Source organism: Balaenoptera physalus, assembly GCF_965194825.1.
Source record: "Balaenoptera physalus genome assembly, chromosome: 10".
NCBI classification, from domain to species: domain Eukaryota; kingdom Metazoa; phylum Chordata; class Mammalia; order Artiodactyla; family Balaenopteridae; genus Balaenoptera; species Balaenoptera physalus.
In genome coordinates this window covers 59,594,294-59,613,843 of record NC_138889.1, presented here as the reverse complement: position 1 = coordinate 59,613,843, position 19,550 = coordinate 59,594,294, and the positions used below count along the sequence as shown (strand labels likewise).

General features: G+C 36.5%; 1 protein-coding gene across 6 annotated transcripts in view; it reads left to right on the top strand.

Annotated features, from left to right (window-relative positions):
- The window catches only part of UVRAG (UV radiation resistance associated), a 316,651-nt gene that overhangs the window by 159,017 nt on the left and 138,084 nt on the right, over positions 1-19,550 (top strand). For all 6 annotated transcript variants that reach the window (XM_082477829.1, XM_082477826.1, XM_082477827.1 and 3 more), the window contains one exon: positions 18,678-18,762. In XM_082477829.1, coding sequence (XP_082333955.1) covers positions 18,678-18,762 — 85 coding nt within the window. The remainder of the gene's footprint in view (positions 1-18,677; positions 18,763-19,550) is intronic.

Below are 19,550 nucleotides of genomic sequence, written 5' to 3'. Positions count from 1 at the left end.
CAGGGAAGCCCTACCGAATATTTTATGCCCACTGTTGAGACCTACGGCTTAGGAGAAAAGATTTCTTTCAAAATATCACTGCTCATTGATAGTGTACCTGGTCACCCAAGAGCTCTGCAGATATGGTGGAAATAATAAGAGAACTAGAATTAGAAGTGGAGCCTGAAGATGTGATTGAAATGCTACAAGCTCATGGTAAACGTAAACGGATAAGGAGTTACTTCTTACAGATAAACAAAGAAAGCTTGAGATGGAAACTACTCCTGGTGAAGATGCTGTGAAGATTGTTGAAACAACAACAAAGGATTTAGAATATTAAATAAACTTAGTTGATAAAGCAACAGGGTTTGAGATAAGATTGACTCCAGTTTTGAAAGGAGTTCTACTGTGGGTAAAATGCTAACAAACAGCAAGCACTGCATGCTGCAGAGAAATTGTGAAAGGAAGAGTCAATCTATGTGGCAGACTTTATTGCTGTCTTGTTTTAAGAAATTGGCCATAGCCACTCCAACCTTCAGCACCCACCACCCTGATCAATTAGCAGTCATCAACATCAAGGCAAGACCCTCTACCAGCAAAAAGATTATGACTCTCCAAAGGCTCAGATGATGGTTAACTTTTTTTTAGTAACGAAGTATATTTTCATTAAGGTGTGCACCTTGTTTTTTTAGACATAGTGCTATTACACACTTAATAGACTACAGAATAGTGCAAACGTAACTTTTATGTGTACTAGAAAACCAAAAAAATCATGTGACTTGCTTTATTACAATATTTGCTTTATTGTGGTGGTCTGGAACCAGACCTGTGATATCTACGAGTTATGTGTGTATATCCAAGGAACTTATTAATTCTGATTGTTGTTAGATTCTTTTGAATTTTATGTGTACAGTCAGTTCACCTGCAAATAATGGCATTTTAATTTATTTCCTAATATTAGTGCCTTAAGGGACTTCCCTGGCAGTCCAGTGGTTAAGACTCCACACTTCCACTGCAGAGGGGCGGGTTCAATTCCTGGTCGGGGAATTAAGATCCCACATGCTACACAGCCAAAAAAAAAAGAGAAAAATTAATGCCTTAAATTTTTTTTTCTTGCCTGATTGCACTGTCTAGTACATCCATTATAATATTAAATAGAAGAGGTGACAGTGGATATCTTTGTCTCATTTCTAGTCTCAGGGAGGAAGCGTTCAGTGTTTCACCGTTAAGTATGGTGTTTTATTATAAGCTTTTTTGTGGTTTTTATTTTGTGGTTTACATTTTTAACATCATTTCCTCATTTTGTCATTTTGTGTTACTATTTTTTAATGAATTTTTAAGAGTTCAGTATGTGAGCATTCATTTCTTTGTCTTTTTATCTTTCTAAAAATCTGTTCACTTGAGGTATAATTTATATACAATAATATTAATCAATTTAATAAGTTTAACTAATGTATTCAGAGAAGTAACTGCCACCATGGTGAATGAAAGACATTTCCATCACACTAAAAATTTCCCCTTTCCTCTTTGTAGTCAATTCATTCCCCTCCCTTTTGACCACTGGCAACTACTGATCTGCTTTCTGACATCATTTGCCTTTTATAGAATTTTATATAAATGGAATCATATAATATATACTCTTTATATTTGGCTCTTTTTCACTTAGCATAATGATTTTGGGATTTATCCATGTGGTTGCATGTGTCAGGAATGAATTTCTTTTTACTGTTGAGTAGTATTCCACTGTGTGTTTGTGGAAAACACACACACAATCTGTTTATACATTTATCTATATACTAGATTTGTTTCCTGTCTTGAGTTATTATGAACAAAGTTGCTGTAAATATTTGAGTAGAAGCCCTTGTGTGGGCATATTCTCTTGGTTAAATAACTAGGGGTGGGGGCTTCCTTGGTGGCGCAGTGGTTGAGAATCTGCCTGCTAATGCAGGGGACACAGGTTCAAGCCCTGGTCTGGGAAGATCCCACATGCTGCGGAGCAACTAGGCCCATGAGCCACAACTACTGAGCCTGCGCGTCTGGAGCCTGTGCTCCGCAACAAGAGAGGCCGCGATAGTGGAGAGGCCCGCACACCATGATGAAGAGTGGCCCCCGCTTGCCGCAACTAGAGAAAGCCCTCGCACAGAAACGAAGACCCAACACAGCCAAAAATAAAAAATACAAAAATAAATAAATAAATAAAAGATTACTATAAAAAATCCATTAAAAAAAATAACTAGGGGTGGGCTTGCTGAATGTATATAGTAAGAGTGTGTTTAACTTTGTAAAACTGTTATGCTGTTTGGCATTCCCACTAGCAATGCTTGACAGTTCCATTTATTTCATATCCAAACATTTTTCATTTTAGCCATCCTAGTAGATGTATGGTTGTTTCTCATTGTGGTTTTAATTTGTATTTCTCTGGTAACGAATGAGGTTGAACATATTTTCCTGTGCTTATCTGTTATCTGTATCTTTTCTCTGGTGAAATGTTTAGATCTTTTTTGGCTACTTTTTAAAATTTTTTCCCTTTGGGAGTGTTCGAGAATATCTTTTTATTGATGTCTAAGAGTTCTTTATATACTCTAGATACCTGTCATTTATCAGATACATGTTTTACATATTTTTCTCCTTAATAATGTCTTTTGAGTTTATTCATCATTTCTTTTTAGATAAACTTTGTCTTGTAGAAATCTTTGCTTAACTCAAGGACACTTAAGATTTTCTCCGGTTTTCTTCCAGAATTTTTATCATTTTAGTTATTAGATTTATGTCTGTGATTTATTTGGGGTTAACTTTTGTGTATGGTGTGAAGAGAAGAGTCTCCTGAACACTGCTGAGACTCTTATTTGTCTACCCGCTCTGCATTGTGGCCTAGAAACAGTCCCCACCCAGTAAGCTGGAGGAGTATAGGGCTCACCTTGTTTGTTTCCCTTCTCTCAGAAACCACTGTCCTGGGCTGCCTATTATCCAGTGTCTGAAACTGTTGTCGTGTATAATTTTGTATGATTTTTAGTTGTTTACAGTGGGAGGGTAAATCTGATGTATGTTATTCCATCATTCAGAAATAAAAGTCTTTTTCCTGTGCTTTCTCACCTCTGTGCTTGTTATGAGAATATGCTTTTCCCATCTCTACTTGGTTCAGTTATTTTCCTTCTTCAAAGACATACTTAAATATGAGCTCTCTTTCGAGGCTTTTCTCTCCCTCATCCAGAGATTTCTTGCTCCTCCTGTGACCCCATAGTATTTTTTTAAAAATATTTTATGTATGTATGTATGTATTTTTTTATTTATTTATGCATACTTTGCCGGGTCTTAGTTGCGTCACATGGGATCTTTAGTTGTGGCATGCAGACTCGTAGTTGTGACATACATGTGGGATCTAGTTCCCCAATCAGGATCGAACCCAGGCCCCCTGCATTGGGAGTGCAGAGTCTTACCCACTGGACCACCAGGGAAGTCCCCCCCCATAGTATTTTTGATGTTGCTTATTTTACTAATTAGTTGGTTTGGACTTTGAGGGCAGAAACTTTACATTTTTATGTTAGTATCCTTCTTAGTGCCCAGCGTAGTGCCTTACGTGGCACCCAGAGAGCATGAGCACAGAGTGAGGCTCTGAGGGGCTCTCTTCTAGGTAGTGTGCATTACATATAGTGCATGAATCTTTTATCCTTAGTTCATCTGCAATGCATCCTTTTTTGGCTACCTGTTTGTTTTCAGTGTATTTCAGACAGCTGAGATTGATAGATAAATGACATGTAATGGCAAACAGAAAATCAGTTGTGTTGGGAGTATATTTGGAATGTGAATGAAGTAGGCCATAGTTAACAAGTTTAAAATTTTTATACTGTATGAAATACAGGTTAGACTCAAAGAATAATTTTACTTCATTTCAGTAATTTTAGAAAAATATAGTTTAAATTTAAAGGGATAGGTTTTGACTCAGAGTGCTTTGATGCATGCCTGGCTTCATTATTTGCCAGCTGTGTAACCTTGTCCAATTACTTGGCTTCATCTCTAAGATAAAGTTAATAATAGTACTTATGACTATGTTGATATCCTGCTGAGTTTTAACAGGCTCCTAAGTTCTGCTCATGTTGCTGGTCTGTGGAGCACACTTTGTGTAGCAAGGATGTGTATGATGATCAGATGAGTTGTAAAATTGAAATGATCTTATAAAAATAGGAACAAAATGCTTTCTGTCTTATTCCTATATCACACCTTGTTGAATTTCTGTACTGTTTAAAACAGAGTCCTTCCTGACTGAAGATGGCCTCCTATGATCCACCTCAATCTGAATGCTTTAGCCATACTCACGTTCTTTTAGAACTTTTAGAAACTTAAATTTGCTTTAGTCTATCTCACTTGCATTTAGGCCTCTGTTAATTGGCGCTTTCTCCAGGAAATCTTCACTGGCTCTCTTCCCTTTCGTGTGTTTCCATAGCACCTGTGCTTTTCCATTATAGCACTGTAATTGTTAGTTTCTTTCTTCCTCTAGACTGTAACATCCCTGAGGGTTGGAATAGTACCTGGGGCATAGTAAGCATTCATTAAATATTTGTTGAAGGAATGAATCATAGTCTAATGTTACAGGCATCACTGCTAAAGGACAAAGACTTCTGTAGCTTCTAGCTTAGTATTCATTTGGGAAAACTGATATTCTCATGAGAAATACTGTAGAAAAAGTGTATATTCTTTGGCAGTGATTGTCAGAACTATCCGCGTTCCAATACAGATTGCATATTAACGTTTATACCTGAGAGTCTGGGATAATGCCATTTAAAATCATGACATATTATGAGCAAAGTCCATTTCCATAGAGTCTCTGTTAGAATGACTCCAAATAAATAGATAGCTGTTGTGTACATACAAGATCTATTTTAAGAGGTCTCATCTTCTGTGAAAAGACACATTTCTTTGGTGCTTTGGAAGTACCATCAACTTTTATAATACTCAGATTGCCTGCTACCTGTAGCATGTATGCCTACATACCTTTTTCAAGACCATAAGTTTTTAAAACGAAAACACTATAGGATTTTAGAGGGATTAGGGACTTTTGCCTTCTTCTAATAAGAGAAGCAAAAATAATAATAGCTACAGTATTTCAGTTACCATACTTATAGGTATGATATGAGTTATTTAATTACCACAGTAACTTTATTAGGTGTAGGTAATATTATTATTTACATTTACAGTTGAGGAAACTCTAGGTCACAGTCAGAGACAGTAAATACCCTACTGAAGTTCACACAACTAATGACAGGTGATGTGGTTAAAATCTTTCTATTGATTCCAAAATTCAATCACAATATGATACCACCTTTTTATCAGTAGTGTGATGTGTAAAGTCCATGGAATGTATATTATTCTGGCATATGGTAAAAAGATAGGGAGATATAGTTCTTCAGTTGTGTTCCCAGTTGTGTTTTTCCCTCTTATACTGATAGAGGGAAGTCCCAAGAAGTCTATCACCAGCCTTGAAACAGGTGAACTTCTAAACAGTGACTTCTATCCCATTTAAAAGACTGAGGTATAATAATAATTGCTCATATTTGTAGAATGCTTATTAGTGCCAGGCAGTGTCATGTGTTTTCTATTCTTCATCTCATTTTGTTCTTACTAATTGTCCTATGAATTAAAGGTATTGTTATTATCTCCCTAGTAATAAAGATATCATATATTATTATCCAATTTATAGATGAGGAAACTGAGTTTCAGAGGCCCAAAGCCACATAGCAAGTTATGACAGAGCCTGTGTTCAAAGTTACTGATACCAAACAGTGCTGCAAAGGAAGATTATAGGATTTTGTAAATACCCATTTTAATTCTGACAGTCAAGTCAGAATTAGTCAGCACATTCTTGTATCTCCACTTTATCATGGACAGAAAGGCTGGTAATGCTCAAGTTAAATATGTATTTGCCAGAATGGGTCAGAATTGTTGGCTTTTAACACTGACTTTGTACTTCAGGAGCTTTCGTCCCACTTTTATATATGTTTTTTGAGATGAGTATTATTTTATATTTCTCTGAACTCTTAGAATCATGGGCGGGTTAGGATCTAATGTTGGCACTTTGGGCTCAAATCTAAGCAGGAGAACGAGTGCTGCTATTGGCTGTACTTTTCTGCCATTGGGAATCTCTATATACTGTGGTGGTAAGATCTGACGGGTTGGAAAGAAGGGTTGGCTAGATACAGATAACCATATATCAGTAGCAGTAGATCCTAATCTACTTGTTAGGGACCCCTGTTCTTTATAGTGATTCTGCTGGGTTACCAGGGACTCATTCTTATCTATTAAAAGTTCATTTGTGTTGAACATCATTCTTGTATACTTACATGAATGTACTATTTAATGAATCTTGAGCCAAGTTAAAATATTTTAGAAGCACTTGAGTCACTGGTATTGGTAACATGAAGGGGAAAAGTGTATTTGTCACTGCGTTTGCAGCTTTGATTTAGTGTGTTTGCTAGCCAATAGTGAAATGATTTGCTAATAAAAATATTACTAGTGGCTTCTTACATATCATGACTTCTCTTTGACACTTGGTGCTTATCTACATACTTGGTTCTCAGCCCAAAAGCTCAGTTAAGATACAGAGTCAGTAATATATGACATTTTGTCTTTGCTACTGATTTTTCTGAGTGACCATAAAGGAGCTAATTAACTTCTGAATCTTTTTATACATCTGTGTAGTAAGGATAGCAGCTCATAGCAGTGCCATAGGGATTAATTTGTGTAAACATTTGGAAGAAACTAGTACCTATTATATATTTTATATTTTTGTTCATGAGAATTCATTGCGGCTGAATGATTTATCGCAAAGAGGCAAAAAGATAATTTCTATCCATGTCTCTGACTTGCTGGGTGGCCACATAACTCTGAGGGGCCTCGTTACTCCATACCTGTAAGTTTCCCCTTCCCGTTCCTGGAAGGCAGTGGTTCTCAACTTATGGTCTACAGCAACTTCCAGCTGGGTCACGGGCTGATCTTTTCAGCATTAATGTTTATTTATGTATATATTTTCATTTCCGGCAGATAAATTAGTTACGATGTTCAATAAAAAAACCAGATTTCCCCTCATTAGTGTCTCAAGCCGAATAACCTTCACATTAACTAATTATATATTGGTTTACAGGGTCTTTTGCTCTAACTCAACCCCCAAATCTTTGAAATGAGAAGCAGCACTCTATAATTAATTTGCTTGAAATTTGGTTTAGAAAATCGTATGAAACATTGGTCTTAAGGAAATGTGTTTAGTAGAACTGAAACACATTTAAACATGTTGATAAAATTTAAGAACTCTTCAGTGGTGCCTGGGGAGTGATGTTAACTTTATAAAAGCAGAGTTCCCTAATCTTTGTAGGAAGGAACTACTTTTTAATCCAGTTAGTTTCTTGATATTAATGATAACATATATGTAGTACTTTAGAGTTAGAAAGTGCTTGCACAAAGATGATCATATTTGATCCTTAAAGTATCTCTGAAGCTAAGTATGGCAAGTATTGTTGCCTTCATTTTATATATGAGATGCTGAGAAGGTAAGTGACTTAGCGAGGTACAGACAGGAGCAGAGTTGGAATGTAGATCCAGACCTTTTGTCTCCAAATTCTTTGCTTTTCTCACTATTCCATACTATTTAAAACCTTGCAAAATCTGAATCCTACATAAATCCTATGAAGCAGGTAATTTTTATTGAAATCCTGTAGCATGCCAGATCTTTTTTCACTTGCGGTATTATCATTTCATTCTTAAAATAGTACTAAGAGATAATAATTATTACTCCCTTTTTCCAAATGAGGAAAACTGGGGCTTAGAGACATTTCTCAAGGTTGCATAGATAAGTAACAGATCCAGATTCTGATTTAGATTTATGTCATTCCAAAGCCTGTCTTGTTTCTAACTAAACATAATATCATTGTTGCTTTCTCTGGTATATGTCTAACAGATAAACTGACTGATAGTTTGCTAGTTTTCCATTTTACCTATGGACTTAGATGGAGAACTTTGCTCTGCTATATTCGTTTTTATTACAAGATGAGTAAAGTGAATTTTCTCCAAAGATTTCTTTGATTTGGTTGTATCTTAATTAAGAGATCTAGATTAAAGATCTGTCAGTCTCTCAGTTTGTCCTTAGGCAAATCATCCAACTTTTGGGGCCAATTTTCTTTTCACAGACAAACCAAACAAAATTTTGCATTATATAGTCAAGATTTCTTATAGCTCTGAGATTCTAGTTATCTTAGGAGATAGGATTGACAGAAAGGATAGGGATCTCTTCACCTTTTTTGGTGAATCTCTTTATTTTTTGAAGTTTTATGCTAATGATAAATTTCCCAGCAATGAAAGAAGAGAAGAAAAAAAAAGAAGAAGATTCTCTGCCCCACGTGTGTCTATAGATGCCATTTGTTAACTGGAAAGCCTCCATTTGGTGGGAATGACCTATTGGAATTCTCTAATCAGCCATACTCAACTCCTGTTTTACAGAGTCTTTGATCTGTTTTGGTAAACAAGGGCAAAAACTCATTCTGTAAGTGCCATTGTGTGTAGACGAGGTCAGAAGTGTCAGATTTCATTGCTCAGATCTGGGGAGAGAAATTCCTCTTGGTAATTTCAGTGAATAAAAAGTTTTGATCCTTTATTGCCACAATAAGAAATTATTTATATGAAGTTTCCATCAATTATGATAATTATTGTCATTTTGCAATAAATTTGAGTAATTAAGGTGAAATATATATATATGGTTTGTTCTATTTAATTAGCTTCTGCTTGGTCAGTAAATTATTATGCTTATTTGGCCTGCATCTCAGATAATAGAAGAATCACACAATATATTTAAATTGGTGCTTTAGCTTCCATCAAAAGGTTATAGATTTCTATTTGAACTTACAAAGACATTATTAAGCATTGTGTAACAATTTTCTCCTCATAGGTTATAAGATCACAAGTTGAAAAATTAGTTCTGACAAACTTTATAATTCAAGATATGTTTATTACACATGACGGCAAAATTTAAATTTTATTCGTCTGTAAACGTGCTCTGATTTTCCTGTAGCCATCTGACAGAAATTCCTAAACAAATTTCCTTCAAAATTAATATCTGCCTTTCAAAACTTTGGGGACCTGAGGACAACTTTCCCCTGGGATTTATTAAAGTTTCTTTACTTTCAGTTGTTGGCCTGTATGCAGCTTGTGAAAGGCAGTAAAAGACAGACAGACAGCTTGGTGGTGGGGCGGGCAAAGGTGGATTCTAAGTAAACCTCAGATTTTCTTTTCAGAATGATTCATTTTCCATATATTTGTAATGATTTATTTCAGTAATATCTTAATTGGATTGTAAGAAAGTCAAACTGTCATATTTTAATCTCCCCCCCTTGCCATGGAAAGTATAGATGTGTAGAAATAAGCCACCGGACAGAATTTTATTTTGGTTTGTCATCATTTTTTCTCTACTTATTACCCAAAAGCATTGGGAGTAGCATTTACAAAAAAATACATTTACAATTAGATGTTTTAACACAGAAGTAAAAGGATCGTAAGGCATGTAAAGGGTGTGGGAAAGGCATTGATGTGTGTATGTACACGCGTGCCTTTGTCAGTTCATTTATTCATCATTTATGGAGCAGACAAAAGGAACCAGGCATTGTGTAAGATGTTAGAAACAGAATGACAGATGTGATGGTTATATGACAGAAATACATGGAGAGTACCATAGGAACACAGAAGATGAGCATCTGAAAATCAGAACACCATGTAAAGGAGGTGACACTTGAGCTGAGTCTAGAAGAATATGTAGTAGATAGCTAGGGAGAGAAGGTGCGACTTTCCAGGTAGAGAGAACAGTTATACAGAGGCATGGAAGTAGAGTAGAGAATTTCAGGTAATTCCAGTAAAGCCTCAGCTAACCTTTGAGTAAAGGTCCGTAGGAGAGGCTAGAGAGGTAAATAACAACCTAATCATAAAGGAAGTTATGTCAAAAAGTTTGGACATCTATTGAAATAACTTAAGCAAATTTCTCCAAGACAAAAAGTAGATACAACTGTGTTGATGACTATAATATAGAATGGAGATTAGACGTATGTTTTAGAAAATTCTCTTTGAAGAGTTAAGCGTAGAGAATTGTCATGACAGAAGTTATTACAGTAATCTAAGCAGTACATAATTAAAATCTAAACAGTTTGGAAATGTAAAGGGAGGAGGGAGTGTGTGGGTTCAAGAGATATTTAATGATGGACTCTACTGTTAATGGTTTAGTGGATTGGAGGAGAGAAGGAGAGAGAAAGATTTAGATAGTTTCCGATTTCTGGTTTGGACAACTGGCCAGATAATTAACCATTCATCGGAACAAATACTGGAGGAGTAGCAGATGTTGGGGGAAAGGGGGAAAGGGAAGAATCAAGACTTCCAATTTTGGATAATTACCTAATGGGTAAGATAGTAAACAAGAAACCAACAAATAAAGTAAATGTCAGATTGTGAGAAGGACTAGAAACAAGCTGTGGTGATAGAAGTTAACTATGGGAGACCATGTTTACAAAGATTGCTCAGAAAAGGATGGCTTGAGGAGCTCAGTCTTGCAAGATAAGAATTGCTGGGGTACCAACAATGGGAACAGCACGTGAAAAGGCTTGGACATAGGAAGTGCCTGTATTGTAGGATAGAAAGGACGCCACTGTAGCTGGAACATAATTTGTTAGGAAGAGAGTAGCAGCATGACATGAGGTTGGAGAAGAAGGAATTCAAAGTGTAAGGGAAGATATTTGCCTTATCCATTGAACAGGAGGAGAAGGCTAAGAAAATGGCATGGAGGCTGCTGAGTTTCATATTAGGTTGTAGGTAGGATTATGAAGAAATCCTTCTATTATTTCAAGGCTTATGAGGTAAGGTAATTAATATATTGGATTTAGGGGAGGTTTAAGGATTGGGGGGAATGTATGGAGTAGTCATCTCCAAGAATGAGAAAGCAGACTAAGGAGGAAATTGTAATAGGATTATTGGATGTTGTGCCTATTTGTGCTTTGTGGTTGTTATTTTTAAGGTAAAATCAATCAGGCTGGTTGTGTACTTTTCTCTCTCTACTTGGAGCTTCATGGGGGCAGGTTGAGAAAATGCAAATATTCAGTAAAAGTGAAATTATCCCCATTTTACAGATGAGGAAAATGAAGTTCAGAGAAGTTACCACTTGTTTAGAGCCGTGAAAGTAAAATTTAACCCAGATCTTTCTGATTCCTAAGTCCATGGGCTTTCCAGTATAGTATACTTCCTCCCATAGGGTCTGCCTGTTGTTTTTAAGCATTAAATTAGCTCTGACCTTCTTAGCTGTCAAGCCAATTGTGTAGAGTTATGAAAGGTATCAATGCTTCCCTTTGCCTGTTACAAGGAAGTATGTCAGTTCTTTAGGGAGAAAAAAATCTTCTCTTGGCACCAAATTCCAAGAGGAATTTAGCATGCAGTTTCTTATGTGCTAGATATTAGATATCCTAATGAAATACAGCCAATTGCAAATTTTTGCAAAAGTTACAGCAAGAAATATCTATTAACCCTTGAGAACGGGAGCATCGTAAATCATAGTACAGAAAAGGCATTTCTGTGGGGAGAAAAACTAAAATAGTCGAAGTATATTGCTTTTTGGTCATCTGCCTTGATGTAGAAAGCTCAGAAGAATGACAATTTATTGGTTTTAACTGTAATTTTGACAGGAGCTGGCCACTGGCCAGTCTGAGACCAAACTCTCGGTGAGAGGGAGCCTAAAGAGTCTGTGTTTTGTTTAGTTGATTGAAACAAGATTCATATTCTTTAGCTATTCAATTTATAGGAGACAGCATTGACATTTGGTTATTAAAATTAAAGTGCCTGACTTGAGTTCTTGCTGAACAGAGGGGCCATGGTGTATGCATGGATAGGGCCAAGGGTTTCAGAAAGCAGTTTCGAAGTATGGTAAACCAAGCCATGTACTTGCTTTCTCTCCCTCTCAATGACTCATTGATATGATGATAAAGATACATGCATAAAAAGTAAGTCCTTGGTGATGGTGAAAATAAAAGAGGGTGCCATTGGAATAGCAAAGATTTTTGACATAGTTCTCAAAGACACAAAGTAGATAGAATTGTATTGATGAATAAACTAGAGCAGAGGAAAACTGCAACCTGGAATACAGTGGAAAAGGCTGAAGTGGGAGTTTCTGGTAGAGCTCTCAGATGCCTCAACTTGCAATTCCCAAGTATCGAAATCAGGAATGATGGAGCAATAATTAGGGTAACCGGGCCTACTGGCCCACTTTCTTTCCTTTGTGAATTTGGGGTAACTTCCTATAACATTTGCTCCAACTGCTTTCTAAACATAATGGTTTCCTGACCTGGTTAGGTTCCGTGGTATGAGATCTTGGCATAGAAAGGTAGAGCAAAGCCTGACTGTGGAATTTTACAACCAACCCAGAGAGAAGACATGAAAGGCAGCTCTACTTAGGAGTGAAATACCCTAAAGTAACATAATCCCAAAGTAAACTTCACCTTATTTGATAGTGATTTAAAGTAAAGGTACTGCCTTCTCCCAGCATATATACCTTGAAGGAACGCTAATTGTCAGCAGGAACTGCCCACTTACGCTGAGCTGCCATTCAGGGGTGAAGCCTTTTATGTAAATAAATCTTTATAGCTTCAAAGGAAACCTGCATTATTACCTATGCTAACCAATCTAATCACTTATTCGTGGATTTAAAGGGAAAACCAAGGGTCATCAGATATTTGAGGAAAACACTATGAATTAGACCAGGTTGAACAAACAGAATCACTGACCTAAAAGAAACAGAAAATACAAAGAACAGAGAAGAGCTTTAAAAAAACTTAAATAAATATCCTCAGATTTGACTTCCAGCCTCTGTCTGGGATGTAGAAAGGTGGAAGGAGCATCACTTCCACACTAACAACAAGAGAAAGCTGGATAATGTACAAAATTATAACTTTTCTTGAATCTATCCAAGTACTAAGATTTCAAGGCAACCAGTCCCTAGGGGAGGGAAAGTATCACTGAGAAAGCCCTACCCGGGGACACAGAGTATGGCCTGGTTTAACCAGGACAACAGAGGAACTCCCTGCCTTCCTCCCCAGCCAGGCTAGAAAGCACAGAATAACAAGTCACTGTAGGTGGAGAGGCAAGAGCATGGTGAGACACCCTTACTTAGGTGCTGGTTCACAGGGAATACCTAAATCTGGGAATAGTGTAGTGTCATTGAGAAAAAGCCTCTGTCAGACCATCCTCACCATTACCACCAATGCCACCACCACCCCCAAAAGGGAAAAATTAGAGGAAATTTGAAGAATGTGATACACTGAAGGTAATCATGGCAGCAATGGAACCCAAATCCAGCTCGGTTCCTGATTGTATTGACTCATTCCTCCAAATTAACAGAAGAATAAGCATGTCTTTTTCTTTCTCTGTTGCCCTGCAAATGATGTTCAATATTAAATCAAAATTTTTGAGACCAAAAAAAAAAAAAGCAAAACCAAACCAAAACAAAAAACCATCACTACCATTACCAACACCACCACCACCAACAAAAGGTTGACAGGAGAAGAAATTAACAGAAAAAGACTTCAGAGATGACTTAGATGTTGGGACTGTCAGAGTATTTAAAATAACTATGGTTAATATGCTTCAGAATTTTGTGGAAAGGTGGATAACGTACAATAACAGATGGTAAATTTCAGCTGAGAGGTGGTGGAAACTGTAAGAAACAGTCTAATGGATAGACTATAAACCAAAAACACAGTAATGAGATGAAGAATGCCTTTGACAGACTCATTGGTAGATTCAACACAACTGAGGAAAGAATCATTGAACTTGAAGATAGGTCAACAGAAATTACCCAAACTGAAGTGCAAAGAGACTCTTTCACATAAAACTAAGTTATTTCATTATCAGCTGTCTTATACTTCAAGAAATAATAAAGGAAATTCTTCAGCAGGAGAAACATGATACCATACAGAAACTTAGCTCTACACACAAAAATTGAGAGCTCCAGAAATGGTTGAAAGGAAGATATTATAAAGAAATTTTTTTCTTATTTTTAATTGCTCTAAAAGACTATTGATTTTCTAATGCAAAAATAACAATGTTTTGGAGTTTATAACATGCATAAAGTAAAATTTATGAAGTATTTTAAGAGTGGGGAAGGGAAGAGTTGGGAGTGTACTGTTGTCAGGATTTTATACTCTACATGAGGTGGTATAATTTTATTTGAAGGTAAACTGTTATTAATTTAAGTTATATATTGTAAACTCTGGGGCAACCACTAAAAATTTTAGAGGGAGGTAAGAACGAGCTGATAGTGAAGAAAGAGGAAGTCATTAAAAAAAATCCAAAAGCACAGAAAAAGAGGGATAAAGAAACAAAGAATAAATGGAACATTGAGAAAACAGCTAACAAAATGGTAGTTTTTAATCTAAATGTATCAATGATTATATTAAGTGTAAGTATTCTAAATACTTCAGTTAAAAAAGAGATTGTTCAGATGTTATAAAGATAAAAAAGACCCAACTAAAGCCTATCTACAAGAAACACACTTTTAATTTAAGGATATAGATAGAGTAAAGGTAAAAGAATGGAAAAAATGCACTATGCAAATACCAACCAAAAGAAGGCCAAAGTGGCTGTAGTAATATCAGGCAAGGTAGAGTTCAGAACAATGAATATTACCTGCAATAAAGAGGGATATTACATTATGGTGAAGAGGCTAGTTCATGAAAAGACATAACAATTCTAAATATGTATGAATATAACAACCAAGCTTATATATATATGTGTGTGTGTGTGTCTATTATATATATATATATATATATATATATATATATATATATATATATAAATCAAAAACTGATGGAACTGAAAGGAGAAATAGCTAAATGCACAATTATAGTTGGTAACCATAACACTAATTTCTCAGTAATTTATAGAACAAGTAGAGAGAAAATCAGTAAGGAGAGAAGACATTAACAACATTATCAACTAACTTGACCTAATTAACAGTAGAACACCAGCAGAATATACATTTTTTTCAAGTACATATGGAATGTTTAGTTAGGCCATATTTGGTGTCATAAAACAAATAAATGCAAAATAATCAAAATAATGCAAAGTATTGTCTCTCACCAAAACAGAAATAGCTAGGAATCACTGACTGAAAGATATCTGGAAAACTGTTCATATTTTTTTTTTATTGGAGTATAATTGCTTTACAATGGTGCGTTAGTTTCTGCTTTATAACAAAGTGAATGAGTTATACATATACATATGTTCCCATATCTCTTCCCTCTTGCGTCTCCCTCCCTCCCATTAATATTTTGAAATTGTACAACACACACACACACACACACACACACACACACACACACACATACATACCATGGGTCAAAGAAGAAATAACAAGGAAAATTGGAAAATATTTTGATGTGAATGAAAATGAAAATATATCAACATTTTAAGGGATGCATGCTTAGAGGAAATTTATATCATTTGATGCTTATACTAGAAAAGAAGAAAGGCCTTCATTCAATAACCTAAGCTTATACCTTAACTAGAAAAGAAGAGCAAATTAAACCCAAATCAGGCAGAAGGAAGGAAATAATCGAGGGCAGAAATCAGTCAAATTGAAAACAAAAAGAGAGTAGAGAATGTCAATGAAACTAAAAGGTGTCCTTTGAAAAGATCAATAAAATTGATAATCCTCTAGCCAGACTGACCGAGTAAAAAGAGAGAAAGTGTGAATTACCAGTATCAGGAATGAGAGAGGGGATATCACTACAGATCCTGCAGCAATTAAAGTAAATAAGGTAATATTTTGAATAACATGATCGTAGTATGTCAGAGGGCACTGGAACAAGGCTGAAGGCTGGTCAAATCTGGGACCACTTGAGCACCAAAATAATTAAATCCAGTAATGAATTATAAATCTTTGAAAAATAAAAGAGAATTCATGATTCCATACTGATAATAGATAGCTAATGGAGAAGGAAGGGCTCTTGCTTAGAGAAGAATGCTGACTGATAAGTATGGAGGAAGTACTGGAGTTGGAATATTATTTTGCAACCATAGTAGTAAAAATTGATTCAAGCAGAAGACACCAATCAATGCTAAATCTGGGGAGGAAGTTAGATGAGAAGCAGGATATATCCACGGTCTTAAAGATGGATATCATCGCTTCTATATGTAATATCCTTAGGAGGACACAACACCAATCATGTAGTATTCGGGCTGGTAATATATAACCTGAACAACATGTAAAGAGCTTGAGCACATCATTGCCTCAATGTTATTACTTCCTATGAAGTGACTTTTGGAACTTAGGTTGAGTTTTCTGAGGTATCTTGAAATACTTAGTTCTTCTCTACCTGAGGCTAATTAAACCAGACTCACTCAGTTTTGTTCCAGAGACCACCCGGTGACCAATGAGGTGTATTACCTTTTAACAGAAAAATGAACCTGATATGTTTTGGAGAGATGTTGCCAGTCTGTGTTCTAAAGCCTTAGTTCTGTTAAAGCCTGTGGAAAAACCATAGCCTTTCAGGAGACCTTTTTCTGGGTTTGGATCTACTCTTTTACTTTTTATTTGGAAATCATTTTGGACTTACAGAAAAATTGCAAGAATAAGAGTACAGAGAACACTTACATTCTTCACCCAGATTTACCTATTGTTAACGTTTTACCCCATCTATTAGCTGGCTGTGTATTTTTAAATTTTATTTTCCTTCTTTGTTTTGCAAGGGTTTTGTTCTTGTTTTCTTTTTGGTCGTGTAATATGTTCTAAAGACCTTCAAAGCTAAAGAGGGTGCATAACATTTGCATTTTGAAACCCAGATCTGTCTTGGCCCATTTGTGATTTCACTAGAATTGAGGCAGCCTTTTATCTGGGATGAAGAATAACATTGCAAATTTGTAGAGTGGTGGAAGAATTCACGTGCTTTCTGGTAAAAAGTGCATTGGGTGAGGGGTAGAGGTTGTCAACCCAAGTGTCTTCTGAAATCATTGAAGGATTATCTCAATGCTATCTATTATCAATATGGAAATCTGGGGAGGAATTATATTGGGGCTAAAGAAGGTAAGTGGTATTCCTTGATTAAGTTCTGTTTGGGGAGCAGAGTTAACAACTTACTGGTCATTTAAATACAGTTGAGAGAGAAGAGCAGGGTGCTTAGACATATGTTGATAAAATTACTTAGGTTGGTGAATTTAGTTCTAAGGTCCAAACTGTATTTTGATCAATTAACCTACTTCTTGTTCCTCCCTAGATGTGCGGAAGAGTTTAGGGCACCTTTTCCTGTTAGATCACAGTTCATGAAACTAAGCTTCTTTTTTTTTTGGCTGCTTTGGGTCTTCATTGCTGCATGTTGGCTTTCTCTAGTTGCAGTGAGCGGGCTTATTGCGGTGGCTTCTCTTGTTGCAGAGCACAGGCTATAGGCGCGCGGGCTTCAGTAGTTGTGGCTCGCGGGCTCTAGAGCACAGGCTCAGTAGTTGTGGCACACGGGCTTAATTGCTCCGCAGCATGTGGGATCTTCCCGGACCAGGGATCGAACCCGTGTCCCCTGCATTGGCAGGCGGATTCTTAACTACCGCGCCACCAGGGAAGTCCGTAAGCTTCTTTTTAAGATCTAGAACTTAGTATGTCAGGATCTAAGACTGTTTTTCTGTGCTTTAGGACCTTTGGACTTTTCTGAGACAGGCTCATTTTCTTAGAGTAGGAAGATGTAAGAGGATTTTATGATCACATGAATGAAAATGGAAGTTCGAAAGTTGATATAAATACAAAAGACCAGGCTTATATACAAATATTAATCATTGCAATGCTAAAGCAATCCTGCAGTGGAATTGAGGTATTGGGGTATCAGTTAAAATGTGGAATATTCTTTTAATTCACATCTATGGAGTTAAATTTTACAAGCCATTAAACATTGTAACTCAGACTATCTGTCAACATGTAAAAATGCTTGAGACATAATTTGGAAAAATCAGAATATACATTTCCTGCACACTGTGATTGTAACTAAAACTACTTATGTATATGAATAAGATGAAACTTCATAAAAAACTTAATATTGATGAACTATATTGTAGTAGTCAATATGCGGGTAAGTTTTCCTGCTCTACTTTTTATACTTTCAGTAATGTTATATAGCATTTGCAGTTAAAAACAAATTAACCACCTTTTTAGAAAAAATTAAGCTTTACTTTTTAGAGCAGATTTAGGTTCATAGCAAAATTGAACAGAAGGTACAGATTCCCCATATACTCCCAACCTCCCACCTGTGCAAAGCTTCCCCCACCAAAGTGGTACATTTGTTACAATTGATGAACCTTTAGTGAATCATCCTTAACACCCAGAGTCCATAGCCAGTTTTTTAAAAAATTAAGTTGTCTGAATTTTGAAAATTGCATCGGGGTTTCTTGATCAGCGACCCAGAAATCTGTAGGCAGAGAATCCTAGACTCTTACTCTTTGACTCCTGCTAGAGGCTGTATAAAAGTGGAAGCAATAGGCAGTTTATTCTCATTAATCCCCCCAGAAGTCCTCTATCCCCAACCCATTTTACCTTTTAACTCTTTTTATTTCCCTCTCACAGTCAGGGGACTGGGCTCTGCCTGTTCGGTTGTGACTGGGCAGTCCTGTCTGCAGTGTTCCATCTGGAATTGTCTCCTTTCGTCCCTCTCTAGGAAGTGCATTTTCGGCTGAGCACCTCAAGCTTCAACTCCAGAAGGAATCCCTAAATGAGCTGAGGAAGGAGTGTACTGCGAAAAGGTAAATGGAACACTGAGAATGGTTGTTATGAGTGTCGAGTTTACTTTGAGGAGAGGATTTGGAAAAGGAGTATTTTTTAAAGCTGCCAGTGTTAATACCAGTTAATATGCTCAATGCCACTTTCATTTGTTCAACACGTACTGTGCTAGAGGCGGTTATGAGACCTCCTAGTATGTAGTCAGAATCGGAAGCATGGACACTGTTCTTCTAGATTTCAGGGCCACAGCACTGTGACTTAATGTTTGCATCTCCTCCTCTTCCTGTCTTCTACCTTTAGTGCAGCTTACAGTTTTTCTTCAGTAACTTCTTCAGACTTACTCCTGTTAGCTCTCTTGGCTGACCTCAACAGCTCCCAGGTTCTCTCTCTTACATCAGTCTCTCCAATTTTCAGTTCATCCTCCATGTTGCTAGCAGACTTCTCCTGAAATACTATTTTACCATCATTTTTTCTCTTCTTAAGAACCAATGGTGATTGTTTTGCTTCACTGTCAAATAACCTTCAATAAAATGGCCCCATACAACTGTAGCTAGTTTCAGTCGCTCCGTGACATTCATTTAACAAATGCTAATAGTTTTTCCCTTTATTTTTTCCAGCACATGCTTAACTTGTTGCCACCTCTGATCTTTTCCTCATCTTCACTCACTTTTTCTAGAAAGTCATCCCAGCCTGCATTTTTCTTTAAGAAACCTTAGCAATTGAGAAACCTGAAAATAACCTTGGAGATCATCTAATCCTCTCAGTTTGCAGATAGGAAAGCAAAGCTCTGGAGGTTACTCTGTCCAGTTCA